The following is a 23,065-nucleotide window of genomic DNA, read 5'->3' on the forward strand; positions in this document are numbered from 1 at the left end:
TTTGCCACGGCTAAGGCAGCCGGAAATAAATCTCTCCTGACGCTGGTGCCATAGCCGTCAAATCCGTAGTAGTCATTAAGCAAGATGCTGCAGCTGCGGTAGCTGTCAGATCAAACAGCTGATCGCTCACGTGACAGGGTGAGGGTATAAACACAGCTGATGTGAGCGCAGACCTGTCAGAATGCCCTGTCCTGCGTCAGGTGTGCTGCACAGCGTCAGGTGGAACTTCATATGAACGCAGCTCGAAGCGACCGGTGCCTCTCACAGTGACCAAGCTCAGATAAATACATTGGATCAGCTGTAGTTTATCGCGTGTCCTCCCGCATAAAGCCGCAATATACCGGAGCTCCTAAAAAAAAAAAAAAAACGCTATGTGCGGTGGAGCTGAAAACAGCTGAGTTCTCTACTACAGCTGAACAGCTGACATGTGGTCAAGACGTAGGCTACAGTGACCTGTCACAGTGTCACCTAAACTTCAACCTCAGACTGTCTGCTTCCTAGGTGATCACACAGGGAGAGCATGAATGTGTGATGAGTTGTGTTACAGAGTCCTGTATCAATAGGCTTATTCGTCAGTGCTTAATGTTTATTTATTAATTAATAGACCTAGCCTATATGCTGAGAAATAAGATTGTAGGCTAAATCAAACAAATCCTACAGGGAAGACCAATTTATGTTTAACGAATCAAATATTGTTTTGGTCAAGTCAACTGATAAATAGGCTCTTTTTGGGGGGAGGGGGGGGCGCACAGCTGTTTATTTTTCATTAAGGGGGGCTCACTCTCTCACACTAACACGTTTCATTTCAGAAATACAACGAAAACCATTTAATTCACTCGCCTGAGACACGCGTTGTAGCGACAACTTGAGAACGCTTGATTTGCCGTGGTAGATCAGCCGGCGACGGCAGGCAACGCCGGCACAACGGCTTCAGTCTCGATCAGCGGAGCAAAGATCTATTTCTGGCTGCCGTAGCCGTGGCAAAATCCGCCGTTGCTTAAAGTCCCTACTGTCTGATAGAGGAGGAGGAGCTGGAACATGTTCTATGGCCCCGTTCACACCTGGTCACACCTGGTATTAACATCAGTCTCAGGTGATTGATGCATTGATAACATCAGATCTGATAACTGTGCAGCTTTCATCAGTCACAGTGATGAACTACTGGCATCAGGAGTTTCTCCTCCTGATGACTTCAGTGTCTCATCATAACTCAATAGCTGTGTCCCAATTCAGGGGCTGCATCCTTCGGAGGGTGGATTTGAAGGCCGATTACGTTACAGCGCTGCGCGAAGGCTGTCCCAATTCGTCTAAATTCGAAGGGTCCTTCAAATGCAGCCTCCAAATGCGTCCTCCTTTCCCCTGCATTCGGAGGATGCACCGCTACTATCCTTCGCGGCCTCCCGTATCCCAAGATGCTTTGCTGCACCGTTGTTGTTATTAGCAACCTAGCCGTTAGCTATCGAACGGAGCAGCTCTGTGCTGTAGCCATGGTAACCCGGCTCTGCGGCCGGCTCGGAGGTGTGGCTGCCCGCTGCTGAGCTCTGCTCTGCTCTGGCTGCACAGGTGAGGAGCGGAGGCAGAGCATCTTGTGTGTGACAACTTTTAATAAGAAAGCTATGAAAACACATTACTTGTGCTCTCTTTATTCTCTATTCAATAGCCTACCCCCCTGGCTGCTGTTCAATGGTTTGTTTATTAGTATATTAATGATAACTGCCCTTGTATTGATTCTACTTCTTTAAAAAAAAAAAAAAAAAAAAAAGTGAGGAGCGGAGGAGCGGTAGAGCCGTTGCAAGCGCCACTTTTAAATGTTTAACGTCCGGCCGTTGTTTACGTTACGCCGTTGTTTACGTTCGGATCAGGAAATGCTCTGAAGGCTAGACCGTCCCATTTACCGACCGTTGATGCGGCCAACGGAGGAGCCTCCGAAGCCGTGGCCTCCGGAGACCGCGTAGGCTGGGTCCTCCGAAGGCTGCAGCCCCTGAATTGGGACACAGCTACTGTGTCATATTCAGTAGAAGAGATCTCAATGATGAAACCAGATGTTGGCAGCTGTGCTCTGAGTCTCTCCAGATGTTTGGATCAGACTTTATTTCAGAGTTGATGAGGAAACATTTCAGCTGCTGCTGGTTTAAAGTTATGGTTGGTAATCATGTTCAGAAACACTTTTTGTTATACTGGGGGCGGCAGTGGCTCAGGCGGTAGAGTGGGTCGTCCAATAATCAGAGGGTTGGCGGTTCGAATCCCGCTCTCTCCCAGTCTCTGTCGTAGTGTCCTTGGGCAAGACACCTAACCCCACTTGCCTCGTGTGCATGCGTATGAATGATCATGGTGGTGGTCGGAGGGGCCGTTCGGCGCGAAATGGCAGCCACGCTTCCGTCAGTCTGCCCCAGGGCAGCTGTGGCTACACACGTAGTTCACCACCACCGGTGTGAATGTGTATGAATGAATAATGGTTACTGTACGCGCTTTGGGTATCGGGTAACGGAAGAAAAGCGCTATATAAATGTAATCCATTATTATTATTATTATTATTATTACTGGGTGAAATGGTTAGGTGTAGTGAGGAGATACACAAGGTTTCCCCCTCTCCGGCCAACGCCGGATCGGTTTTCGGGATAACAGCGGCAAGGCACGGGCCGACGCAAGTCAGTCCCCATTCCGCCTCCCATTTACGTATGAACCATATTAGAGTAGAAAAGAGAGAAAAAAAGAGGTGTAGAGAGGGGGAGGGGAATCTAAAAGAAAGTCCATGTGGTTTGGATTTGTTTCCACTTGGTTTTCCTTAGATCCGGGAGGTTGTTTTTTTGGAGTCCAAGAATAGTCCATGTTCCTTGGGGTTCCAGGAAAGTCCATGGTCCTTGGGGTTCCAGGAGTGGGGAGTTTAGAGGGGAAAGTGTAGGGCAGGGAGTGGTTAAGTTTAGTAGGAATGACAGATGTCTTTAAGAAGAAGTTTTAAATTGTAATTTAGTTTTAAATTTTTTTTATTTATTTTTTTTATTTTTATTTTTTTTGATAAAAAGAAAGTAGTAAATTTTATACTAGTGAGTTCTAGACAGAGCAGAGTTTGTATGTCCTTCGGGAGAAGGGCTTTGTTGCAGGTTAGAGTACTCTGCGTAGTGAATAGTGACTTCTCCATGTATTGATCAATACCGTCCCAGGAAGCCACCAAGCACTCCTTTTAAACCTGAATCCCAAGCGAAGGAGCCAAAAACATGGACACGAGGTCGCATGTATTGGTCCCCGCAGGGGAATGTGGAGGGTGCAAGGAAGTAACCAAGGAACAGTGGGAGATCTGAAGAAGCTTCCTAAGCACTAACACGGACATCTCTAACTGCTCCGGGCCTGCAGTAGGAAGACCAGCCCAGCTTGTAAGTGTATTCATCTCTGTGACAGAGAATGAAAAACACCCCAACACTGCACATGATCAACCAGCCACAGGACCGGTGTCTGTGTTTGAGAGAACGGGGACCTTGCGGTCCTCGAAGCTCCAACTGCGGAAAACTAGAGGCTAGAATTCCAATTGATTCTCTGCAAAGTCTGTGCTCACTGGGACACGTCCTCAGTTGTGTGCCTTGATATCATCGAGCGTTTCGACCACTTATCACAATACGCCCTCAATCAAGGGAGGTCCACCCGGAGGTGCGCTAGCCTCCGGGGCGTGTCCTTGTCAAGACTACTCTACACTACACTAGCCATCTCTCTTGGTTTTTAGGTTCTGGTTTTTTGAAAAGTTGATTTTGAGGAAGATTTCTTTTTAATTTTGGAGGTAAATTTTGAAGGTCTAGTTTGTTTTTGTTAAAGTAAAAAAGATATAAAAAGTAGGGTGGAAAGAGTTGTCCTATGGTCCCGGTGCATCCGCGGCTCAGTTTCTAGGCATACTGAGGGATGTTAAAATTTGGAGGAAGGTGACAATTTGAAGGACGCCCAATTGGGTTTAAAAATAGGTGTCATAGAGGATTTTTTAAGCGTGTGTGGTGCAAGATGGGCTGTTGTGTGAGTGAGGCTAAGCCTCTTAGAAGACTTGGCTACGTTTAAGGTTCTGATGCCTGAACCACCACTCCCGTAGTGCTGCCCTAGAGTCGGGACACGGGGGGCCGCATACGTACCGCCTTGACCAGTTGTCTACAACTTGTTGGCACCGTTAGGTTATCTGTTGTCAAACCGGTCAAGGCCCGAGGGTGTTGGTCTCCTTGGTTTCTTCCTCGGAGGTCTCCCTCTGGGAAGGAACCAGGGTCGGCAATGCCGAAGCGGAGCTTTCCCCGGTCCTCCCAGAGGACTGGAAAGGACAAGGCCAGCCGAGATGAAGTCTGCCTCCCTGTCTCTCCAAAGGAACTCCGGTGAGTCTCGGTTGGGTAGGCTGGACTCTGGCGGCATGTGGTCTCCGTTGAAGGATGCTCATTTAGAGTAGCCCTCAAAAGGACTTTTGTTTGCTTCAGGGTGTCCTCTCTGGGTTCAGGGTGTCCTCTCTGGGTCCTCTGCCGAGTTTGTGTTTTGCTGGTCTTTTCATTCTCATCTGACTATGGGGCAGGTCCCCTTGGGTGAGGGTTTTGGGCAAGTAGGGTGGTTTTTGGGTTATTTTAAGGTGATTAAATTAAAAGTGTGTTGTTATAAGGGTTAGGGTTATTATTATTATTACTGGGTGAAATGGTTAGGGTTAGGGTTTGTTATGACCCCCCTTGTGTCTAGGGGTGAGGGAGCAGTAACAAAAGAGTGCGCAGGGAAGGGGCAATGATACGTGGATTTATTGGTTAAACAATAACAGGAAAATGGGGACGTAAAGGGTGGCGTTAAACCAATAACAAAACAAAAGGATCAAAGAGAATACAAAACAAGGACGCCACCCATAACCTAAAAGAAAAACACAAGAAAACCAGGGGGAAAATCAATCCCCAAACAAAATAGCAACAACCAAAACTAAATCCTAATCCCCAAACAAAGACAAAGGAAAACAAAGAATCGAGGTGCGGGGCCAACAGCCACATGCAGACTGTTGCCCGCGGATCTGCCCCTTCCATCCTGAGAGTAGTCAATACTAGGGCTCGACCGATTTATCGGCGAGCCGATTAAATCGGCCGATTATAGCCCATTTGAGAATAATCGGTAATCGGCCAAAACCCGCCGATTGTCGCCGATATTTTCAGAAATAAAATGCAGGGAATAAGACTTTGTTTTACTTTGAAAATGTTCCCCCATTTAAAAAGATCCCCCGACATTAGGCTATTTATCCTGTAGAGGGCGCATCCTCTCTCTCCACTATCCACTAACCACCTCACAGCAGAGTGACTGAGCAGGACATGCTTTCCTTTTCTTTTCTTTTTTGCCGTGGTCGGGTGAATTAATTAATGCTCGTGACTCCGGCCGTGTTGGGTCCGAGATTCAACAAGCCGGTCGGGTTTTACCGTAGGCTAATTACAGGCAGTATGCCCGTTTATCACCAATAAACACAGTAGCCTACCTAGATGAGGTGGGTGAGTGACTGAGCTGACTGAGGCTGTAACACGGGGGGGAGGAGGGGCGGCGGTGCGGGTCTCTGACTGCAGCGGGACTATCATGTCTCTGCTCCGTGACACACTGAGAGCTGTGGGACCGGGGCTTGCGGCAGCACCCGCTAATGGTTGAAAACAGCGGTGATACGTGCTTCCACGTCGGAGTCAACAAACCAGAAACGTCAGGAACAACAGCCTATTGGAAAAAGTCGCAAAAAAGAGAGAGAGGGGGAGAGAGAGAGAGAGAGAGAGAGACCGCCGTGCTGTGTAAAAACAACAACAACAGAAAAGTTTCACGTGTCATGACTTCCTGTATCTGGCCCTTCAAATTAAAAGCCTACAGCCTTTCACAGTTCAGTCATATTGATTTTGACTTAATTTTGACAAGACAGAGCTCCAAATGTTGTTGTTTTTTCCTGCAACCAATTGACCAAGGAAATTTTGGCAGCCCTAATTTATATAGCTATTATATAATTTATGTAGATATATTACTTAAATTAATCAAATTTTAAAACTTTATATTAAAAAAAATAATCGGCCGATTAATCGGTTATCGGATTTTTTCCCCCCTAATAATCGTAATCGGCATCGGCTCCAAAAAATCCATATCAGTCAGGCCCTAGTCAATACATTATCTATTCAGAAAAAGGAACAAAAACAATCGGACCTCGGTGGCAGCTGCAGGATAGACAAAACTCTGACCAATACATGCTTTTCGCTCCAAAAAGGAAAAACCGATCAGATGCCTTCATGTCTGGTTCTGACTCTGCCCAATCAAGCTGCCATCTCACTCTCTCGCATGCGTGATCACAGTCTTCACCCAGGTCCACGTAAAGGTGAAGGCGTGGCTTCAGAGAGAAGTCTGAGGAAAGGGGCTGGGACTTTTGACTTTGTATTTTCAAAATGTGGCCAGATAGAAGCGTTTTTCCAGAGTCTCCAACCCTCTCTGTCTGGTCAGATATTGATGATCAATAATCAGCTCAGTCTCTCTGAGATCCTGGTCTTGTCCTGATGAGATGTGTTGTTGTGTTGAGGAGACAGTCAATCACAGTGTGACATCCAGATGTCCTCACTGTCCAGAGGCCTGGAGCTGTCAGTCAGAAGACAATGGCCCTCATTTATCAAACTTGCGCAGGATCTGGTGTAGATTCTGGTGTAAATATCAGTGTACGGCAAGTGTCACGTGTGATTTACTAAAAGTGTGTACGCTGCTGATTTCGGCGTAGAACCGGCGTGGTGGTGATAAATCCGGCGGCTGAAAACGAGCGTCATTTAAATGTCACGCCCCGATATATTCCTGCTTTAGAGGCGTCGCCCTGCCCCTTTTACGACATGGAGACACGGAAGACGGCCAAGAAGAGGGACTTTACTGGCGTTACCGCGCTGAACAGGGAGAGGGCGGCAACATTAAATATCTGGACATTGATAGATTGATAGATTTTGTGATTGATAAGCGTCATCCCGGATGGAGGCTGCAGACGCACGTGTCACCGACCACGTCAGGAAAACCAGCGATCTCATGAAATGCTCCTGCAGTTTACTAAACACAAGTGACTGAGGAGAAATCATAGGCATATTACTGCTGCGAACACGACTTTATGACCATCAGCACCGCTGGCATGGTTCGGCTGATGGAGGGATGTGAAACACCGGCTCGATCTCCCGCTGACAGGTCCCGGTGACGGGGAAAAAAAAAAAAACACTCCGCCGCGGAGATCAGCTGTATCTGGACAGGTAGCGGAGCTCCCCTCCCCCCCCCTCCGGTGTCCGGCAGAGAGAGAGACTGAGGAGCCGTCCGGTCATGCTCTGGTGCAGGAGATGTTGGAAGTTTGTGTGTGTGATCTACAATAACAGGTCTGTCTGTCATTCTGTTTCTGTTTACACAGCTGATTAACGAGCATCTGTCACGTCGTGTTTTTTAATTCATCTCAGTTGCTCAAAATAAAAGTCGAGTTAAATTTTCAACACGGACTTGTAGTGTTTCTCTTTTTTGGCTACTTTTTAACTTTTTATCAATATAAACAACAACAACATGTGGTCCACATCGCTGCGTTATTAGACTATGGTTTAATAATCGTTCTGACACAGCAGCACTCCTTCCTGCATGTTCTACGCTGGTTCCAAATGTGCGTACACCTGGTCAGAGCTGGCGTGAGATTTGTGCGTACCGTACGCTCACGCTCAGATTAATAAATGCCGATCCTTGCGGTGAATTTGGTGTACACCCATTTTTTTGGTGTACGCAAGTTTCATAAATGAGGGCCAGTGAGTGTAGTGAACAGTGTAATAATCAGTGTTTGTGGCTGAATGTGTGTTGAGCTGAGCTGCAGGCCACGCCCTCTCTGCCTGGGTGCTTCAGGTCTGGGTGTGACTCCCAGCCCAGGGGAGCTGATTGATTGCACCAGGCGAAGTTGATTTAGTGATCAGAGGAGTCAGATAAGGCACTCTGAGGATGGTGAGCAGCGTGTGAGGGTGTGTGGAGACATGGAAATGGACATGAAGAAGTGACGCAGGACTAAAAGCTTGTTTCAAGCAAGGAAGAAGGAGCCAGTGAGCTTTTGATTATGTGGATTTTAGTAGTTTAGTGGATCATGCAGTTAAATTAATGTTAAAATGTGTGTATTTAAAAGTAGTAAATCATGGTATCAAACTCTGGTAAAATGTCAATTAATAAATCATGTTAAAAATGTCATATATTTGAAATTTATGTAGGTTTAAAAAGAGTTAAAAATGTAATGTATTTTAAAAGACTTTAAAAGGTTAAAAAGTTAAAAGTATGGATTGTGCGTGTTTATAGGAGGTTAAAGCTGCTAAGGTTAAAATTATCATTGAGAGTGATAATGTCTTTATTTCATTTTGGTTGCTTTAAATATGGGTTTTGTTTCTACATATTCTTCAGATTAATTTCTAGTTGTTTAAGATTTAGGTTAAAATCAATTATTTGATCTTGTGTTATGTTGATTTATTATTTTTTTCTTGATCTATTTGTGTTTGTGTTTAAGGTTTTTCACCTGCTTTTGGCCATGACAACTCTTCAAAATAAAAGAAAGAAAAGAAAGAATTGATTCCTGGTCATTGAGTGAAGTCCAGTTAAAATCTTCTGAAGCAAGCTGCCCTTTCAAGTGGGGGAAACTTGACAATGCGTGTGGTCAAACAGCTGTTTTCAGACTGTGTGTGTGCTGACTCCAGATCAGATGAAGCCACAAAGTGGCTCCTTAATGAACGTCTCCAGCAGCTGGAGCTTCACTTCCTGTCTGAGTCCATGTGCTCTGAGCTGAGCCTGCTTCTCTCTGCTCTACAGTTTCTCTGCTTCCTCTGGACTCTGACTTCAAGTCCAGTCAAAATGTGCTTGTGTGCATTTTTACAGCGTGTGGCGCGCTGCGGTCCGTCTTCGGTCCATGAATCTATAATACATCCATTGGGGCTCCGGACACAGAGCAGAGACCCAGGTCCGACAGTGGAAAGCTGTCCCTCTCTGAAGCAGAGGACGAGGCAGCTTCTCTCCCGTCAGTCTTCACAGACGTCCACACATGAGTTTTTTTTGTTTGTTTGTTTGTTTTTCTTGTATTTAGGGCCGGCCTTTTTTTGTTGGTGTAATGATTGAATACCGGCCATTATTTGATGAAATGATGCGGTATGCCAGTTATTACTATAAAGTAACTTCAGATCACATAATCACTGATAAGTGTGCGTCCCCCCCCCCACCCCCCCTCTCAATAAACAGTTCTGACGTCCGTGAGGCTGCACTTCAGACTGGTGCGGTCAGCGGAGGGAGACTGACATGAACTGCGTTGAGGTTTTTTTTGCCCCTACTGCAAAACATCCGGGGCTTGAGCCCAAGTAGCCATCCCCTAACCCCGCCCCTGTTCGGGTGCAAAGTCACTGTTAATGAAATCAACATCTAATCTGTCAAAATGGCCGTGAGTCCAGCCCCATCGGGTCCACGGTCCAGGCTTCCAAGGGGGGGGGGGGGGTTGCATATGGTCATTGTCCCCACCACTTTTCAAAGTAAACTGACGCCCTTGGCTGTGGCTCCTGTGGAAACCTGCTCACAGCCTCATTCTTCAGCTTCCTGGGGAGTTTTCTTCAAACAAACACAAGTTGTGTTCACACTCAGTGTTTCTCACTAAACTCTCTGTTTCACTGAGCTCTAACAAACGTGTCTTCACCTGTGCCTTTCCTGGTGCATTGTGGGATATCTGGGCTGGTCAGCTCCACCTGTTGTGTCTTCATCTTCTTTGCTGTGACGTGTGTTTGTGCAGCTTGAGAGTCAGAGAGTGAAAGTGTGTGTCTCACACTGCAGTGACATGACATGGAGAAAAGACATGATGAAGTGTTTCCTCCTGGTCTCCTCCTGCTCTGTATCATCACTAGATAAAGACTCCAGCTCCTTCTTCTCTGTGCTCAGTGTTCATCCAGACATACCAGCCTCCATGTGAACACAGTGATAAAACAGTGTGTGTGTGAGAGCCATGTAATGTCCATGTGTGCATGCTGACAGAGAAGGTGCTGCTCTGACCCCCCTCCTCCTTTCAGGGTGCAGCCTGCTGGAGTCCGATATTTGACACCAGGTCCATGGAGATGTAAGTCTGTTTTTACTTTGAGCAGCACATTCAACCATCTTCACACTGTCACATCACTGACCTCATGAGTCTTCATCAAACTGTCAATAACTGATCACATGATCAATAACTGCAGCTGTGTCTTGTTCTCTCCATCAGATTCCTGTCCACTCACAATCGACACAAACACAGTGAACACAGAGATCAAACTGTCTGACAACAACAGGAAGGCAACACGTGTGGAGGAGGATCAGTCATATCCTGATCATCCAGACAGATTTGATGTCTGGACTCAGCTGCTGTGTTCAACTGGTCTGACTGGTCGCTGCTACTGGGAGGTCGAGTGGAGAGGAAACGTTGATATATCAGTGAGTTACAGAGGAATCAGCAGGAAAGGAGACAGTGTAGACTGTGTGTTTGGAAGGAACGATCAGTCCTGGAGTCTGGTCTGCTCTGATGGTGGTTACAGTGTCAGGCACAATGGCAGAGAGACACATATCATCTCCTCCTCCTCCTCCTCCTCCTCTGTCTCTAACAGAGTAGCAGTGTATGTGGACTGTCCTGCTGGCTCTCTGTCCTTCTACAGAGTCTCCTCTGACTCACTGATCCACCTCTACACCTTCAACACCACCTTCACTCAACCTCTCTATCCTGGGTTTAGACTCTGGTCATATGGTTCCTCAGTGAGTCTGTGTTGAGTGAATTAGAGTCTCCTCCTGTCACAGAAACCTTCTCACTGTTGAACAGACAGTTCAGTCTCTCCTTCATCAGCACCTGAGTAAAAGTCACCGTGGTTTTTGTCCTGTAATAATCGACGCTTCCATCTTTAAAGGACAAAAACCACGGTGACTTTTACTCAGGTGCTGATGAAGGACGAGGCCTAATATCACCAAGCTAAAAGTCTCTGAGCCGCCAGCGTCACTGAGGAGAAAAACACATTTTAAACACATTCACTGTTCATGTTCAACTTTACAGGCTGTTTGTGAGCTGCTCACAGCTAAACACACACAACAAGAAACACAACTGGAAACAAACATCATGTTGTAGAGACACTGAATAGAATGAATTACATGTGATTTATTTTTCTTTGTGGTTTCACTGAATCAAATAAAACAATGTGAATATTTCTGTTACCATGACGCTGAGTTCATGAAGTTTGTAGATTTAAATGTATCTTGACTTTGAGACTGATTGTTTTTTATTATATATTTCTATAATTATTACCTAACTGCTGTTTCTTGGAAACTGGAGCCAATTAACACTCATGACTTCATTTTCGTTTATTAGTGATCATTGATTGGTTCATGGATTGTTTGGGATTTGATTGGCCGTGCACATTCCTGTTCGACGACACATGGTTGTATGGTTTCAAGCTGACACAATAAAATATAAAATAAACGTGAACTCATGTTGAAGACCATGTTTTTTATTTGGCAAGTCTGACTATAGCAGGTGACAGCAGGTACGAGTCGTTCTGGCTGCTGGGCCGAGTGATTTCAAAAGCACAAGTAGTTCCAAGTATTTGCTTCATGTGTCGTAATGTTACATAATTGTACATGATTATTTCAGAGCGTGGTGAATGTGCAGGTCACAACTCGTCCACCTCCATTGTGTTCACTGGGCAGCTCACGTCTCTGCCCCGCCGATCTCAAAACAACATGCACCAATAATTAAAGGTGATGAACCTGCTGCTGTGACTATAGGGAATACGGCAATAGGAGAATTTGCCAAAATGTTGAACTATCCCTTTAACACATCATCAGCCAGTTCACAAACCAGTTCTGCTAACATGAAACTGTGGTCATTAGATGTTAAACCGTATTAGTTCTATCCCAGTCCGGTAAATGTCTGAGACGAGCTACGGTTAGCATGGCTAACACGGAGCTAACGGGCAGCTAGCCGCTTCAGCAAAGAGAATCGTTTTTTCACATGAACTCTAATACTAACTTGGTCGTTGACGGTCTCATGTTCTTCGGTCAAAACACACAGGAGGGCACACAGGGGAGCAACCAGTGCTCTTGTGGAATAAAAAGTTCAATAAGATTTAGACACATTCAGGAAAAAAAATGAAAACTGACGAGGTTGACTATGTAGAATTACCAGAACAATAAAAAGAATTCCAGCAGTCGATTGCCAGACCGTTGCTAGGTCAAACGGGCCGTTGCTAGGGACAGGAGGAGAACTATGCAGGATATTTACCTTCTGTTTCATTTTTACCGTCATTAACAGCAGAATAAATGACTTGTAGCTTGTTACAGGGAGAGTGGAGGCTCTGCAACATACGTGTTTATGACAGATAAGACTACACAAATACACCCATCCTAACATGTATATGATAATCCATTGATCCACCCATTGATTATTAAAAAGGCTTGGTTAGAGTAGAGTAGAGAATACTTATGCTTTCAGCATTCACACTAATGACAGTACTAAGACCCCCTCCCCAACTCAAGCAATAACTGTGTCAACCACAAAGTCACGTCCGCTCTGTTCACAGTCGTGTGACATGATTTCTCAGAAAGGTCTTCCTGTGGTGTCGCTCCACTTCACTTGGCTGTGACAGCAGCTCAGAGACCAGTCGACTGTCACTGACTGAAGGACAAACTGATGAAGACCCTCACATGTTAAAGTCCTGATGGAAAGTCTGTAAGTTCTGTTGCTTTTCTCTCTTTCTCACTCTTTCTCTCATTTCCTGTTTGCAGTTCCCTGTTTTCTACTTCCTGTCTTTCCTGTTGTGTTCACTGTCGTCATGTTAATGTCTCTACTCTTTGACTGTGAAGTGATTATAGACTGATGCTGATGCTTCTCTCTGTGTTTCCTCTACAGGTGAAGGAAGAGCGACTCTGACTGGATGTGGGTCTGAATTCACCTGGTGAGTGTCGTCTTTGTTCTACCACTCAGCTGATTCATGTTCTCAGTCCAGAGGGGAACTCTCCTTTGTTCTGTTTGTTCTCCAGTGGATAAAGGTTCAGTTGCACATGAAGGAAGGTGGTGAATGTTGTGTTTTAAACATTTAGCTATTGAAGGGGAACTATGCAAGATTTGACAGAACAGTTTGATGTGAGAAGGATTTGAACTTTCCTTCCTTCAGCACCACCTGCTGGTTGACAGCAGAATGACACTGTGGTGGACAGGTGTGTAAACCTTGTTGTGTAAACCTTGTTGTTGTGACTGAGTGCAGCTCTTCCTGCAGGTGGAGGCTCAGCCCTCACTTCACTTTGCTGAGGAACAGACGAGTGTAGTTCACAGCTGTTTTTCACTACAGCCACTTGTTCAGTAACTCTGATGGAGGATTTGTCTTATTTTCATATCTGCACAATTCCATTAAAAAGCTCTGTATATTTACACAAACTTAATACTGAAATAATAAGTCCTAAAAGTAACAAAGGGAAGGAGACATGAAGTTTAATGACAGTACTGAGACTTCCTCCCCCACTCCAGCAATAACTGTGTCAACCACAAAGTCACGTCCGCTCTGTTCACAGTCGTGTCACGTGATTACTCAGAAAAGTCTTCCTATTGTGCAGTTTCAGGCTACATGTCTATTCTTTGTGTTTTTCTCTCTTTATTTCTCACCACCTCGTTCCAGGTTTTGCTCGTAGCCACGTGAAATGGTGCGCCCTGTTCGTCCTATTAGATTTAAGCGCAGCATTTGATCCTGTAGATCACAGCTTACTCCTCGGCAGGCTCAGGGCCTGGGTGGGCCTGACGGGCTCCGCCCTAGCTTGGTTTGCATCATACCTCAGCGACAGATGTTTCTCGGTGGCCGTCGGTCCCTACAGGTCAGACTCCACCCCCTTGCATTGTGGGGTACCTCAAGGCTCTGTTCTGGCCCCTCTCCTGTTCGCCCTGTACTGCTCCCACTCAGTCACATCATCAGTAAGTTTCCTGGCATCTCCCATCACTGTTATGCAGATGACATTCAGCTCCATTTTTCATTTACACCTGATAAAAGACAGGGCTTCATTACCCTCCTGGATTGCCTGGCAGCTATTGAAGGCTGGATGGCAGCCAACCTCCTGCAGCTAAATACTGCAAAGACTGTGGTTCTAGTCATAGCCTCCAACTGTGTCACAGCCAGGGTACAAGACCATCCCGGACCACTCAAGGACCACATCCACACAAACATCAAGAACCTTGGAGTGCATTTTGACAAATCTATGCATCTAGAAAAACATGTGAAAACCCTCTCCCGAAACGGGTTCTTCCACCTGAGAAACATTGCCAAGCTCTGTTCCATAGTTTCCCACTCAGAACTAGAAATGTCAATACATGCTTTCATATCATCCAGACTGGACTACTGTAACTCACTCTTCACATGCCTTAATCAGTCATCCATCGACCGCCTTCAACTTGTCCAAAATGCAGCTGCCAGACTAGCCTCGTAAACCAGCCTCTCGTGGAAATGCATTTCATTTCATTTCATTTCTGAGGGAGAGTCTGGCCTCATTCCCCCTGTCTGCGTTTGGGGTGGGCGGGAGTAGTAGCGTTGACAGACAACCCCATTCAGCCAATCAGCAAGTTGGTGTAGTGACGGGGCTTTGCACCAGTCGGTCCCTGATTGGCCAACGTGTTGTGTCAATCACAGCGGCGACGCTGATTGGCTCTTAGGCCTTCTGAGGGTTTCAAGCCAAACGCTACAACGGGGATGAGGCCAGACTCTCCCTCAGAAATGAAATGAATTGCATTTCCGGGAGCTGCTGGTTTACGAAGCTACTGCCAGAATACTGACAAGGTAAAAAAAAAAAAACAGACTACTGACAAAGTCAAAAAACCCTACCACATCACACCCATTCTTGCCACTCTGCACTGGTTACCGGTCCCGTTCAGAATTCATTTCAAGGTGCTGCTACTCACTTATAAAGCCCTCCACTGGAGAGAGGAGGGGGTGTGACTCACCATCAGTGGGAGACGTGTGCCTGGTACCACGCATTTTTTTCATAGCGTCCGGTGTCCGGTGGACACGGCCCCTACTGCTCTGAGCGCCCGTGACCAACGGCTGTGTCCACCAAACACACTTTTGGAGTGGTCGCTCTCTCTCTCTCTCTCCCTCGCTCTCCCTCAGAACGCTGCCGTTACCAGGTTACAAAACGAGCCGCCTGACAAGTGCGGCGCTGTTCCAAAAGTTGAACATATTTCAACTCTGAGCCTCTGAGCGCCACAACAAAAAAAAAACGCCGAGAGCTTTTTTTCTTCCCGGCGAGGGCGCTGAGTGGTGTGCACGCCGAGCTCTATAGGATCTGAATGAAAAGTAGACGCCCAGAGCGCTAAAAGGGCGTCCGGTGGACACGGCCCCTTTATGTCAGAAGAGGTATTTTTTTCACGGCACCCCTGACGCAGTCAGACGGCACCCCAGTGTGCCGCGGCACCCACTTTGAGAAAGGCTGATCTAAACTATATTGTCTTGAAGTTCTAAATGTGTTTTATACTGATTGTGTGATTGACTGTCCTTTATAAACAGAGCAAATCATTTTTATACCATACCTTATTTTGGATGCTTGATTTAATTTACTTTGCACACAAAAACAGATTTCACAAAAACCAAAAACTACCAGGGTCAAAATTATGAGACTGTGTCTGAGGAGCAGACTGAACACTGAAATACCTTCTGTCTTTTGTTGGCCATCACTGCTGTGAGTCACACTGATGTTTGTCCTGTGTACAGATGGAGGACATTTCAGATTTATCCTACCAGTGTTAAATACTGTATATTAATTAACAAACCAGGGATGTGATGGCACTAAATAGAGTCACATCCCTTACCATGATAAATTGTGGTATCAGTCTTGGTGAAACAGTGTCACTGATCTGGTTCTGTCAGGCAACAAAGATGGCGACATCTGTGAAGGAGCAGCTGCTGCAGATTTTGATGAATTTGGGGAACGAAGAGCTGAAACGCTTCCAGTGGTACCTGCAGAATGATGACTTACTGGATGGTTCCCCTGCCATCCCAAAGTGTGAGCTGGAGGATGCAAGCAGAGTGGACATGGTGGACTTGATGGTCGGCATGCACACTACTGACAAAGTTCTGCAGGTGGCGAGGTTAATTCTGAAGAAGATGGGAATTAATGAAGGTCAGTCAAGGGAAGTGCAGCCAGAGTTTTACCTTTGTTAAATATCTTGGCTTTGTAAATATTTCCACACAGAGGACAATGTCAACTGGGTTGGTCCTGCTACTCCTCATGATTAATGATTCCCTTTCCTCCAACAGGACAAGACCCGTCAGCAGCAGCAGCAGCAGCAGCAGCAGGTGAAGTTCAACACCTTTTGTGAGGGGATGTCACATTTCACTGTTGTAGTCATCACCATGACTACATGAATTTAGATCCAAATATTTCTGTGTTTAGATTCATTCACTGTGACCTGTTGTTACAAGGACCTTTACCTTATTGTCCTATTATCTGTTGTTTATTCATTCAGAAGCTCTTCACAAATGCCAGCCTAAACTCAAAGACAACCTGAAGGAGAAGTTCCAGTGTGTGTTTGAGGGCATCGCTATAGCAGGACACCAAACCCTTCTGAACCAGATCTACACAGAGCTCTACATCACACAGGGAGGGACTGGAGAGGTCAATGATGAACATGAGGTCAGACAGATTGAAACAGCGTCCAGGAAACCAGCCAGACCAGAAACAACCATCAGACAAGAAGACATCTTTAAAGCCTCAACTGGAAGAGACCGACCAATCAGAAGAGTGATGACAAAGGGAGTGGCTGGCATTGGGAAAACAGTCTTAACACAGAAGTTCACTCTGGACTGGGCTGAAGGCAAAACCAACCAGGACATACACTTAACATTTCCCTTCACCTTCAGAGAGCTGAATGTGCTGAAAGAGGAAAAGTTCAGCTTGGTGGGACTTGTTCATCACTTCTTCTCTGAAACCAAAGCAGCAGGAATCTGCAGCTTTGATCAGTTCCAGGTCGTCTTCATCTTTGACGGTCTGGACGAGTGTCGACTTCCTCTGGACTTCCACAACACTGAGATCCTGACTGATGTGACAGAGTCCACCTCAGTCAACGTGCTGCTGACCAACCTCATCAGGGGGAAGCTGCTTCCCTCTGCTCGCCTCTGGATAACCACACGACCTGCAGCAGCCAATCAGATCCCTCCTCAGTGTGTTGACATGGTGACAGAGGTCAGAGGGTTCACTGACCCACAGAAGGAGGAGTACTTCAGGAAGAGGTTCAGAGATGAGGAGCAGGCCAGAGAGATCATCTCCCACATCAAGACATCACGAAGCCTCCACATCATGTGCCACATCCCAGTCTTCTGCTGGATCACTGCTACAGTTCTGGAGGAGCTGTTGGAGACCAGAGAGGGAGGAGAGCTGCCCAAGACCCTGACTGAGATGTACATCCACTTCCTAGTGGTTCATCTAAAACTGAAGAAGGTCAAGTATGATGGAGGAGCTGAGACAGATCCACACTGGAGTCCAGAGAGCAGGAAGATGATTGAGTCTCTGGGAAAACTGGCTTTTGAGCAGCTGCAGAAAGGAAACCTGATCTTCTATGAATCCGACCTGCCAGAGTGTGGCATCGATATCAGAGCAGCCTCAGTGTACTCAGGAGTGTTCACACAGATCTTTAGATTGGAGAAACGCCTGTACCAGGCGGCCAAGGTGTTCTGCTTCGTCCATCTGAGTGTTCAGGAGTTTCTGGCTGCTCTTCATGTCCATCTGACCTTCATCAACTCTGGACTCAACCTGATGTCGGGAAAGAAATTAAACTTTAAACTTTTTGAACTGTTCAGAGACAAATCATCACATTTCCACCAGAGCGCTGTGGACGAGGCCTTAAAGAGTCCAAATGGACACCTGGACTTGTTCCTCCGCTTCCTCCTGGGTCTTTCACTGAAGACCAATCAGACTCTCCTACGAGGCCTGATGACAAAGACAAGAAGTGACTCACGGTCAAATCAGAAAACAGTCCAGTACATCAAGAAGAAGATTGAAGAGACTCCCTCTGCAGAGGAAAGCATCAACCTGTTCCACTGTCTGAATGAACTGAATGATCGTTCTCTAGTGGAGGAGATCCAACAGTCCCTGACATCAGGACGTCTCTCCACAGATAAACTGTCTCCTGCTCAATGGTCGGCTCTAGTCTTCATCTTACTGTCATCAGAAGAAGATCTGGACGTGTTTGACCTGAAGAAATACTCTGCTTCAGAGGAGGCTCTTCTGAGGCTGCTGCCAGTGGTCAAAGCCTCCAACAAAGCTCTGTAAGTGTAGAGATAGTTGGATTTATTCATCATTGTATAAAAACACTTCTGTCTTTTCAACAGGACAGAAAATAAATCCCTTTCTTCTTTAATTCCTCATGATCATCTCTTCAGACTGAGCGGCTGTAACCTCTCAGAGAGAAGCTGTGAAGCTCTGTCCTCAGTCCTCAGCTCCCAGTCCTCTAGTCTGAGACACCTGGACCTGAGTAACAACGAACTGAAGGACTCAGGAGTGAAGTTGCTGTCTGGTGGACTGGAGAGTCCACACTGTAGACTGGAGACTCTGGACCTGAGTAACAACGAACTGAAGGACTCAGGAGTGAAGCTGCTGTCTGGTGGACTGGAGAGTCCACACTGTAGACTGGAGACTCTCAGGTGAGGAACCATCCTGTTTATCTGATGCCACTTGAACACAGCAGCAGGTGTTGACAGAGGGTTCCTGTGTGTTGTTGTGTGTGTTCAGTCTGTCAGGATGTCTGATCACAGAGGAAGGCTGTGCTTCTCTGGCCTCAGCTCTGAGCTCCAACCCCTCCCATCTGAGAGAGCTGGATCTGAGCTACAACCATCCAGGAGCCTCAGGAGTGAAGCTGCTGTCTGCTGGACTGGAGGATCCAGACTGGAGACTGGAGTCTTTCAGGTATGGAGAGGCTGCTGCAGCCACACACACTGTCTGATAGAGGAGGAGGAGCTGGAACATTTTCTATGGCCCCGTTCACACCTGGTCACACCTGGTATTAACATCTGTCTCAGGTGATTGATGCATTGATAACATCAGATCTGATCACTGAGACCATATCCAGAGGTTGTGTAGGCCACAGTGAAGCTCCGCCCACTCCACTGACGTCCTCTGTTTCAGTCTGACTCGTCCCAACACAGTTTATACTGAAGCCAAAATCTCTGAGTGTTTCAAACATGAGCTGTGCAGCTTTCATCAGTCACAGTGATGAACTACTGGGATCAGGAGTTTCTCCTCCTGATGACTTCAGTGTCTTAAATTAAATTCACCTGTAAAGGTTATAGTGCATTTTAGGTGCATTCTGAAATTTAACCCAAAAGCCAAACATCCCTAACTTAGTACTACTGTATCCCATATAATGCATAGATCTATGTGATATGCAGCAGCCTGGCTCCATACAGCAGCCTGGCATCTGGCATAGTGGAGTCAGGCCTCATCTGACAGCTCAGTGTGACGTAGGCTATGACCAACAGCCTTTATGGGAGGCAGGCTTTTATCTGAGGGAAGCCTTTATTTCTAAATCCCTCCTTTTATTTTTACACATAGCGACCAAGCTCATCGTTCATTAGCTCATCTTCATCTTCTTCACGTGCTTTTCTCCTCGCTGCGCTGTCAGACCTGAGTCTCTGTCTCCGTTACGCTGTATCGCTTCAATCCCATTCAAGTCGCATTTTTACAGCGTGCCCTGCGGTCCGTCTTCGGTCCATGAATCTATAATATATCCATGCTCCGGACACAGAGCAGAGACCCAGGTCCGACAGTGGAAAGCTGTCCCTCTCTGAAGCAGAGGACGAGGCCAGCTTCACTCCCGTCAGTCTTCACAGACAGTCCACACATGAGTTTTTTTGTTTGTTTGTTTGTTTTTCTTGTATTTAGGGCCGGCCTTTTTTTCGTTCGTGTAATGATTGAATACCGGCCATTATTTGATGTAATGATGCGGTATGCTATTTATTACAAAGTAACTTCAGATCTCATAATCACTGATAAGTGTGCGTCTCTCCCCCAACCCTCCCAATAACCCCCCCCCTCTCATTAAACAGTTCCGACGTCCGTGAGGCTGCACTTCAGACTGGTGCGGTCAGCGGAGGGAGACTGACATAAACTGCGTTGAGATTTTTTTTGCCCCTACTGTAAAACATTCGGGGCTTTAGCAAAAACATCCGGGGCTTGAGCCCAAGTAGCCATCCCATAACCCCGCCCCTGTTCGGGTGCAAAGTCAATGTTAACGAAATCAACATCTAATCTGTCCCTTCACAATAAAGTTTGTAACGTGTCTGTTTGGAGCAGCTGCTGACAGTGACAGTTCCTCATCACTAAACCTGAGCCACCATCACAGCATGAAAAGTGGGATTTTCGTCCCCCGTGAACAGATTTCCCTAATTTCCGGCAATTAACGACAATTTATGGACTGCAAACGTCGCGTTCGTCCGTGCCACATACTGACGGAAACGAACCACTGGTGGAGGGGCTAATTAGCATATGAATAGCGGCGAAACAGCGCCTGGTCAGAAGGTGTTAATGGCTCTAATCAGCATATGAACAGCAGCGGCCAGGCGGGGCTTGAATGGCCTCACTCAGTATTGGTTGAAACCACTACTCTTAAACCAGAAAAATGACTCGTGATTGGTTGATATATATACTTTTAAACTAGAAAAAAGACTCGTGATTGGTTGATATATACTTTTAAACTAGGGAAATCACTCCTAATTAGTTGAAATATACACACACACACATTGTTATCCTATGGACATGAATTTATTGAGCAAAGGAAAATTGCCAGCAACATGTTTATTCACAGAAAGAGCTTTATTGGCATAAATAATAATAAAAAATGTATGTATAGCTACATAGCACAAAACACAACACACAGCAGTCTCCTCCATGATCCTACAGCACAGCTCTGTTTGCTGCGTCTGGGATGTAGGTAACAGATGACATTCTTTTTTAATTTTGTCCAAGTTGTAAACATCTGTGGTGTGTTGCCCTGTATTCAGGATTTGCCCCTGAATGTGAGGTTGTAGAGCTCCAGAGAACTTTTCACAGCTTCCGCCTGCGCTGCAAGTATAAGACTGTAACACTTAAGCACAGCATTAACATGCATCCCCTTACATTCAACAGTAAGCAGAAAGTAGTAAACGTTACTTACACACAATAGTGTCTTTATCGGCATCAGGCACAGTGGTCACGAGGTCAGTCTGTGAAAACTAAATGTACGGTTAAGATGAGTATCTGTTTTACGTTTTTCCTCATGCAGCAGAATGAACACATAGCCTATTCTTTAAATCTTACCCTTGCTCTGGTTTGTAGCTCCTTGTTGCCTCAGCTGTGAAGACGGCGTGCTGCATCCTGTAAATACACAGAAACACACTTTGATAAAGCAACACACTGGTTCAGGCTACTTTTAGCTTGGGCTACGGAAAGAAAGCTTTACTATTAGCTTAGCAAGCAGGCACCGAACATATTCTTACCGCAATTTGGGGATTGCATCCGTCTTTTCCTCTTAGAGTTGGGCTCCTCTGGCCTGTTTTTCATCTCCAAGGCATGAAGGCAGTCAGTCCGAGTCGGCGGTAGTTATCTGACGAGACAGCCCACTAACAGCGTTCAAAAGCACTCTCCTCTCGTCGGTGTGCCGACTTGCTGTGGAAAGGTGTTCGCGTCCATGCAGAGGAGTTGAGGGGGGGGCGAAGTTAAGACGCCGTCCAGCCATAGTAGTCAACAAATCAGCAAAGTTAGAAAACGTTGTGAGAGAAGTCTGTTTACGCCTTGCAAGTACTTCGGTGTTAGTCCTGCCCACGACCTCACGTGATTGGATGAGGACCCGGAGTCTCGTCGGGTCCTCCAATCACAGGGGAGTTCATTGTTATATGGAAGAACTCGCGAGATGTGGTTTGCCCATCTCCCAACACTCATTCCAAACTTAGCCTAATATGTTCAACGTTGTATTCATTTAGACAAACCTGGGAAAAGTCCTGGGAAATAGTGTCCCATTTAAATTGTCTAGTTAAAATGTGGTTGCTTTTCACTGTTGTGGTTGTTGTATTAATCTTTTCTACATAACATTGTAGTAGATAACAAATTTTACATAATTTTTAAAAACCTATTTAGATGATGATTGAAGTCAATTTGTTTGTTTTTTCTCTGAATATATTTCTTTTAAAATAGTTTATTTTATTTTTTTTTTACATATGGCCCTAATACACCAGCGTACTTCTCAGTATTGACAAAATGTGTTAAAATTCAAATGCATAAAAACTTTTTTGGGATGTTTTAAATTGACAGTGGGTTTTATAAGGATTAAAATGAAGTTAATACCTTTTAGAAAAATCTGACCTGGAATAACACTCCTCCTGCTACCAAGCTACATTGATTTGCATTTGTATAGCTCACAGCACGATCATTTACATGTTAAAGCCTTCCCTTGAATTAGGGAGAGGGGGGTGATGGGGGGGAAACTGCCCAGCAAAGCCCACAGCAATTTCTGACAATTCACGACAATTCCCGACAGTTGTAGGTGTTTCCTGCAAATTGCCGTATGCAGTCGCAAACCTGAACTTCCACGACAATTTACAGTGCCGCTAACTGTCGAAAATCCCACTTTTCATGCAGTGCATCTGATCCTCACTCACGTCGTGACGACGGGACAAAGTCTTTTGGACATATATTGTATATTCTGTGTTTTTCCTCTCTATAACCGTCCGGCGGAGAATTAAAAAAAAACAACAAAATGCCTGTGAGTCCAGCCCCATCGGGTCCACGGTCCAGGCTTCCAGGGGGGGGGATTGCATATGGTCATTGTCCCCACCACTTTTCAAAGTAAACTGACGCCCTTGGCTGTGGCTCCTGTGGAAACCTGCTCACAGCCTCATTCTTCAGCTTCCTGGGGAGTTTTCTTCAGACAAACACAAGTTGTGTTCACACTCAGTGTTTCTCACTAAACTCTCTGTTTCACTGAGCTCTAACAAACGTGTCTTCACCTGTGCCTTTCCTGGTGCATTGTGGGATATCTGGGCTGGTCAGCTCCACCTGTTGTGTCTTCATCTTCTTTGCTGTGACGTGTGTT

At 45.9% G+C, this 23,065-nt stretch overlaps 2 protein-coding genes across 2 annotated transcripts in view; one reads left to right on the top strand and one right to left on the bottom strand.

Moving 5' to 3' along the window:
* The window catches only part of LOC146980466 (endosome-associated-trafficking regulator 1-like), a 537,750-nt gene that overhangs the window by 121,894 nt on the left and 392,791 nt on the right, over window positions 1-23,065 (bottom strand). The gene's annotated exons all lie outside the window — the stretch shown is intronic.
* LOC146980472 (uncharacterized) overlaps window positions 1-23,065 on the top strand; it is a 28,505-nt gene that overhangs the window by 2,967 nt on the left and 2,473 nt on the right. Inside the window, 5 exon segments of the mRNA XM_085787896.1 lie at window positions 15,873-16,161; window positions 16,263-16,301; window positions 16,475-18,269; window positions 18,384-18,644; window positions 18,733-18,906. Of these exon segments, the coding sequence (XP_085644022.1) occupies window positions 15,873-16,161; window positions 16,263-16,301; window positions 16,475-18,269; window positions 18,384-18,644; window positions 18,733-18,906 (2,558 nt within the window).

Source organism: Trachurus japonicus, chromosome 9 (assembly GCF_045865225.1).
Source record: "Trachurus japonicus isolate A0001 chromosome 9, Traja_1.0".
Classification (NCBI taxonomy): domain Eukaryota; kingdom Metazoa; phylum Chordata; class Actinopteri; order Carangiformes; family Carangidae; genus Trachurus; species Trachurus japonicus.